The 6,832-nt window shown below is 55.1% G+C and overlaps 2 protein-coding genes across 2 annotated transcripts in view; one reads left to right on the top strand and one right to left on the bottom strand.

Annotated features, from left to right (window-relative positions):
* Nucleotides 1–1,934, bottom strand: part of GAD1 (glutamate decarboxylase 1) — a 27,803-nt gene extending 25,869 nt beyond the window's left edge. Inside the window, exons 1-2 of the mRNA XM_014954565.1 lie at nt 1,704–1,934; nt 693–935 (exon numbers count right to left, since the gene is read on the bottom strand). Of these exons, the coding sequence (XP_014810051.1) occupies nt 693–935; nt 1,704–1,914 (454 nt within the window). The 5' untranslated portion in view covers nt 1,915–1,934. The remainder of the gene's footprint in view (nt 1–692; nt 936–1,703) is intronic.
* Nucleotides 1,935–2,623: 689 nt separating this feature from the next.
* On the top strand, nt 2,624–4,143 carry LOC106895255. The gene is made up of 2 exons (XM_014954566.1): nt 2,624–3,385; nt 3,641–4,143. Exon 1 carries the CDS (start codon nt 2,679–2,681, stop codon nt 3,279–3,281), a length of 603 nt encoding a protein of 200 aa, XP_014810052.1. The 5' UTR covers nt 2,624–2,678; the 3' UTR covers nt 3,282–3,385; nt 3,641–4,143.
* Nucleotides 4,144–6,832: the final 2,689 nt, after the last annotated feature.

Raw genomic sequence — 6,832 nt, 5'->3', positions numbered from 1 at the left:
GGGGGGGGGGGGGGGGGGGGGGGAGGTACGGCCCCCGCCCCGTTATCGCTCCGGTTCCTGACCTGGGCACGTAACAGCAGCCAGGGCTTCCTGCCAACCGAGCTTTCTGCTAACACAGATGTAAAACACTTCAGGCCAAACAGCCTAAAAGAGCACAGATTTTGCTCTAGAGCCGGGCTACAGCTCACCCAGTAACAGACGTGATTGCAAACGGGCATTTCCATCTGATTCTGAAGGACCCGGATGGGCGGGGCCTGAAATCCACGGGGTTCCTTAAGTGATGATTCCTAGGATTTCAGTCTCTTTTGCATTAAACGTCTGGTGAACATAAAGAAGAAAAACTGCAAATTCAGTGTCATTTATGCCCTCGTTTACCTAATTATATTGCTCCCCGGAGATACAGACAGCTCGCGTTTTATCAACTGAAAGAGATTACGTCTTAAAAACTTGTTTCTGGGCACCACAAACAGCACCGAGCCCTGCCCGTCGGGGATGGATGGAGCCTCAATAGCTGACATTTCTGAGCAGAGACACCTCCAGCGCCAGACAGCCCTGGAGCTGAGCCCCCAGGGAGGCAGAGGTGAGAACGCGGAGAGGGTGTGGGCTTACCTCCGTGGGGTCAAGCCCACTCCCTTCCCCATTGGCCAGAGAAAAGCCCTAGGAGAGACTTTTCATAGTGTGCGAGAACCTACCTGTCCTCACTCCGTATTTCAGCGTGTCCCGGCAGTCCACCAGGATCTGCTCCAGAGACTCGGGGTTGTCCGAGAGCTCCAGGTTGAAGCCCTCCATGCCCTCCAGGAGCTGGTGCGGGTGGTGGAAGTCCAGCACTTTGGTGGATCTGTCAAACGTCTTCCTCACGTAATTGAGGAGGATGTCCACGACCTCCAGCAGGAACTGCATGGTCTGCTCTTCGCCATTCTTGGCGGGCAGCAAATCTGCGGGGCAAAACAGCTGTCAGCGCCTGCTTTGTGAGCGAGAGGCGGAGATGAACGACCATCCCGGGACGTGGAAGCCGCCGTCCCGGGGCAGCCTGGCTGTAGCGGGGCGGGCGCCCGGTCCCGGGTCGCCCCGCTCGCTCCCCGGCGAGTGAATCCCGCGGCTGCCCTCGGGGCTCCCGGCCCCTCTTGCCCCGTGGGGAAGGGCGAGCCCAGGTGGCCCACACGAACGGCGGGGACACTTCCGAGGCACTTCGGCCAAAAGCACGCCCTGCAACGCACACGCTGTGCGGGGCAGTGACCTCCCGGGGGCCTAAAGCACCCCAAACCCGCACCTGCCCTTCTCCTGCAACGCTGACCCCCCCCCGCAAAGGGGCTGATCTCCTTTCCCCACCCTTCCTATCGGTGACCCCGTACCAGCAATCACAGACCGTGTCATTGGTATTTTACTGAGGAGAAAATACATTATAAAACTAGTCTTCTCCTGGAGGATGGATCTGGAGTGAGATCCATCTCTAGATGGATCCATCGCTAGAGCTGAGCTCCAGAGGATCATCCCAAAATACATAAGATTACATTTCGGGAAACTTGGCCGCATCGCCAGTGCGGCTTTCAGCGAACACACACCAACACACACAGAGACCTTCCTTCAAGAACAAGCAAGCAAAAGCACGGTCTGAACGTGGCTGCACTAGCAAGGGAGGCGAGGGCAGACTATTTAGGGACGTGCCCGAGATGGAGCAAGCAGAAGCTGTAAATAGTGTTTACCTCTGGCATACAAATTGGAGAAATCTGTCTCGGTGCGCCGGAACCTGGATTCCTTCTCGCTGTTCTCGCACGCCAGCAGGCCCTTGGAGGACTGCCTTTCCTTCAGGGAGCTAACGATCCGGCCCTTGTCCTCCAGGCTGTTGGTCCTTTGCAGGAACCCTACATTGTTATTGCAAGGTGCACAGGTCAGAGTTTTCTCACTTCCCAACATGCTTAGAAGTAACTAAAGCAGCTCTCTAGAAAACAGTTCAAAGCAGTGTTGGCTCTGAATCTGACTAATGAGGTCAGGAATAAGAGTATTTATGGGGATTATTTGCCTCCAGGAGGGAGAGCTCAAAATGCCATCAACTGCAAAAACCCAGCCATGCAAAAAACAAATTTTCGTCATTTAGTGCAGTGGTAAATTCTTATTAAGTCGATCAGACAGATTCCACTTCAGTAACCAGCCACTGGAAGAGAGTTCAGGATGAGTCAATGCTATTCCAGCCTGCAGGCGAACTTTATGGACCTAGCAGACAGGGGCAATGATGTGTGATTAAAATCAGGGCCACTTTCAGTTCTCCTCGTGGTGCTTTCACGCACAAAAGGCATGAGAACAAGCACCCATCCTGGAACAGCCGTCCGGAGAGCGCCAGCGCTCTGAGGACACCGGTGGCACTCATCACTCCGCCTTCCTGTTCTCAGTAGGAGCCAGCACGTGCTCGGGAGATGCGGATTTTCCACCTGAAAAGATGCTTTGATACTAACACTCATCATCCCTGGGCTCCACAGGAGCTCGGCTCTCACCAGAGGCGCAGCCCTGGCGCCCGGTCTCAACTGCCGTTGTTACGTGCAACAGCGATAACAAACCTCCTCGCCCCAAGAACCACGGTGGTGGGCGCCACGCAGGGCCCGTGGCCAGTAACTCCCCCAGACTCCTCTACTTTAACAAGGCAGGGAGAAAAAATAATTTTCAGGATGTGATCCATTAAATCCATGCCAGCTAAAACACGCACTGTGTTGGGCTTTTCCTTATTAACGAAGACAAGGGATGTAGACCTCCCAGGCTGCGGCGAGCGCGCCCGGATGTTCGGAGCAGACAACGCGGCAGTGCCGGCCTCCTTTTTTTCTTTCTTTTCTTTAAAACAAGTAAGAAATGGAACAAACGCTCCTCGCGGCTGGGCATGCCCGCCAGAGAGAAGGACTTTGCAGGGAAGAAAACCGACGCCGTCACTTCTCTCGCCCGCGTCCCCCGACGTCGCTTCTCTCCGGCGCCCTCCGTTCTCCGGCCACGTGTCCCCGCTCTCCGGAGCCCCGACGGCGAATCGGGACCGCCGGCTCCTCCCGCCGGGCCCCCTGCAGCTTGGGCAGCCCCCGGGGGTTGCATCTCCGTGCGGAGACAAGCGAGCGACACTGAGCGGGTCCCGGCACGGCACCTGCGCCTCGGAGCCCGCAAGAGCCACCGAAAATGGAGCCCTCCCTGGGCCGCCAGCCCCTTCTGCCTCAGTCGGGAACCCAAACGAGTCTCCAAGAGGGTCGTTCGCGGGCAGGTTTGCCTATTGCCTAGCCCATCCTTTCCGTGAATACGTCGCGTTTTGACTTTTATTACTGATCTTCTACTAATAGGAATCTCTCTATGATGGGATTTTTAGGAATACGAGTTATACGAGAAAAAAATTATTTAAGGAAAACTCTCTTCATGCGTAAGTTAAGCATAGCCGTCCAGGATCGATGACGGTTTTTTGGCTTGGTTTTTTTTTTGGTTTTTTTTTGTTGTGTTTTACCGGTCCTCGCGGCGATCACCAGCTCCTCCAACAGCGAGTGCTGCTCGCCTGCTCATGAGGTGCAGCAGCCGATACCGAAGCAGGTGCAGTCTAGACTGGATTGCAGAGCGATCCTCTTCCCCCAGGTCTTTGTGGCTTCATTTTGCTTTATTTTTCCGCCTGTCTGTTGTCTAGGCTCCCGGTGGCGATGCTCAGTGGGAAGAGCTACGTGAGAGGAGACGTCTGCAAGAAGAACGGCGCATCCCCCCGAGAGCCGCGCTCCCCGCCGCACAACCAGCGCTCTTCTCGGCGTGCGGACACACGTCCCTCGGAGGCTCCGGTGGGAAAGGAGAGGGCAGCGCTTCAGTAACCGAGAAAGGCTGCAGTTGCCGCCGGTTCGGCTCTCACCGGGCTCAGAGAGCTCGAAGCTTCGCTGAAGGGTCTGGCCTAACTAGAGCTGCGCCAGGGAGGCGGCAGTGAGAGCATGCGGGCAGCACGGAGCTCGCTTGTCCAAACGACTTCGCGGCGGTTCTTGCCCGTGGGGGCTCCCCCGGCCCCGTTATTTTCTACCGTAGCCGGCGGCAGCGAGCTCAGGTGGCGAGGACGAGCCGGGGCTCGGAGCGGATTCGCACGGGGCCCCTCAGCGTGGGCCGCGTGGGGCGCCTCCAGGGCAGGGAGAGAGGGGCGGAAAAAATAAAAGGGAAAAAAATCCCGAAGGGAGGATCTTGCTGCCACCCGGCACCAGCTCACTCGGCTGCAGATAACGTGTCGGTCGCTCAGGTCCCTCGGTCACGGCACCGTCTCACGGAGCTGGTGGGTTCGGTCCACGGGTGAGCCCAGCGGGGCCGGGGCAGCCCCACGCTTTGCAGTCGCCAGACCCTCGCATTCCCCCAGCTCCTCTGGCGGGAGGCTGAGGGACGCTCCCAGCGCCCACCCGCGTCCCGGGGGCTCCTTCCACGGCGAGGGGAAGTGCGTGGCTGCAGGAAACCTCTCGTCTGTATCCCATGCGGGAAGTCATGACGGTGGGTGTAGGAGAGATCCCGCAAGTAGCAGGGCAAGGACCAGCGTCCACGCTGCTTCTCCTGTAGCGGCGGAGAGCGCAGCCTGTCCCGCAGCAGCAGGTGCCTCCCGCAGGTGTTCACCGACAGGTATTTTCATCCACGCCCCTTCAGAGACCGAGGATTTCAAAGCCGAGTAGACCGGACTGGCGAGGGAGTCTGTCGGTTCCCAACGTGCCCGCAAATCCGGCGTGATTTCGCATCAGGCCTCGCACAAGGCAAGCGTGTGAACCCCACTCGGCCCGGCCGCCCCGCGGGGACCTCAGCTGCCGGGGCCGGGACACACCCGCCGGGCGCCGGTCCCTGCCGGGGCCACCGGGCGATGCGCGTCGGTGGCGGCTCCAGGATATCCTGATGCTCTCCACGGCCGGGGGGTTCAGTTCCTCCGGCGTGACTTGGCAGCAAAAAGCCCCGCTGACTCCGGAGACGGGCCGAGTTTCTAACACACATGGCTGCTTCTGACACCCCGCTCTCCCGCGTTGCTCGCTGGGCCGGGAATGGTGAGCCGGCCGGGTCCACACAGCTGGGGACGCACCTCAGCAACCTGACCACGTCGAGTATTTCCACACCGGTTTGCCACGCAAACGTTAACGGGATCGGTCCCAGCAGCGACACTAATTGCCGAAGGGGGAGTGAAAGGTGTAGCATGGCAACTCCAGGCACAGGGGAACACCTGCCCATACTTTGCCCACCGTCACAGTTCATTAAACCGCTTTAAAATATGTTCTTTTTTTTTTCTTTTTAAGTGGATATATGCAGAGACGAGGAGCACAGGGTGTTGGTAGCGGCGGTGACTTTCAACCAGAAAGGAAAGGAGCTAATCCTTAAATCGGTCAGTTGTTTGAGAATAAACGACATACATCTGGGATGCGTAATTACTGAAAATGTCAAACACATAATTTACAGCACAGGTGGAAGAACCGACTTATTGTTCAAGACCTGCCGTTTCTCTGAGATCAACCCTTATCTAAAGTTTGCATTCAAAATGAATCGATTTTGGTGTGATACACACAGAAAGAACCATTCCGAGCCGCCTGGTTTACTGTAGCTTTGTGACTGCACAATATTTAGGGTCCGGAGCGATGTCCTGTGAAAGGTAAGGACGAGGGGACATCATCTGTAATACTCAATCGTCAACTTGTTGAGCACGTTCAATTAAGATTCTTGGCAACCTTAATACTTCACTGTATACATTTACCAAAGGCAACCTTCCCTCTGTCATTGTGAAGGTGTTAGATTCAGGCAGGAGGGCTCATACGAGCAAACACAGTGGTCGCGACCGAATCCGATTATTTCGAATCACCGTCACTAATCAGGACATATTTTTCGTGTAAAACAGGAAAAAAAAAAAGCCAGAAAAGGAAAACGGAGAACCAAACCCGAGAAAAAAATACAGCAGCCCTGCTTGTTTTGAACTCCCTTCACAAACGCTCTACTACAGTCTCTTTTGCCTTTCTCAAATCCAAAATGGTGGGATATTTCATTTTCGGTGTATTTGATCTCATTAAGAGAAGCTGCCATGTCCCTCTGTAACCCCGGTAGTCTAGCAACACGGAACAAGCCTAACTGTGCGTTACTTTATCAGTTCTGCTTGCCGGGCTAAATTAAAATGATGATGAAAAAGCCCATCGCTCCAGCCACTGAAGGGACTGGTAGGGAAATGGTCCATTAAACCCAGATGAGGAGCTATTTATAGAACTAAGCGACTACTCGTTAATGTCGCCTGCGGGTTCCAGTGAAATCTCTGATAGACACAGGACTAAACATTCGCACCCTGATTCTTTTCCAGTCCAAACATCCAGGTGACGAAACGTTTAGCGAATGAACTTCGACTCGGGCAAGTAGGGCAAAAGGCTTAAATATATCTTTGCTTTGAAAAAAGGCCCGTTTCTCCCACGAAATAAGCTCCCATCCCCCCAGAAAGAGATGGCTGGGGAAAATGGAAAATAATTTCTATTCATAAGGGGCACGGGCTGAACGATTCTCCCCATCAGAAAATGAAGATTTGACTGTTTGTCTCCGAAAGCAAAGGCGCTACAGAGAAACCTGGAGAAGGAAGACAGCTTGTTATCTGCAAATGAATCTCTTGCTATAACGTTGCGATCTGATTGTGCATTTGTTTCCCTTCCTTCATTTCATGTGCCTGCGCGCTGACTGGCTGCCAGCGCTATCTTACCAGCACAGCAAGCTGACGAATTGCTCTTTAATAAGGCTCTCGTTAATCTTTTTCCCCCAGGAGATCCGTATTTTCTAGTCAGATAAGGTTGAAAAATTTCAGACAGTGAGAGGCGGCCAAACCCCCCGCCCGTTCCTCGCCGCCGGGCCCCGC

This window comes from Calidris pugnax, unplaced genomic scaffold (genome assembly GCF_001431845.1).
Source record: "Calidris pugnax isolate Ruff unplaced genomic scaffold, ASM143184v1 scaffold103, whole genome shotgun sequence".
NCBI classification, from domain to species: Eukaryota; Metazoa; Chordata; class Aves; order Charadriiformes; family Scolopacidae; genus Calidris; species Calidris pugnax.
Note: the sequence above shows the minus strand (reverse complement) of the source record. Positions and strands in the feature narration are given on the sequence as shown.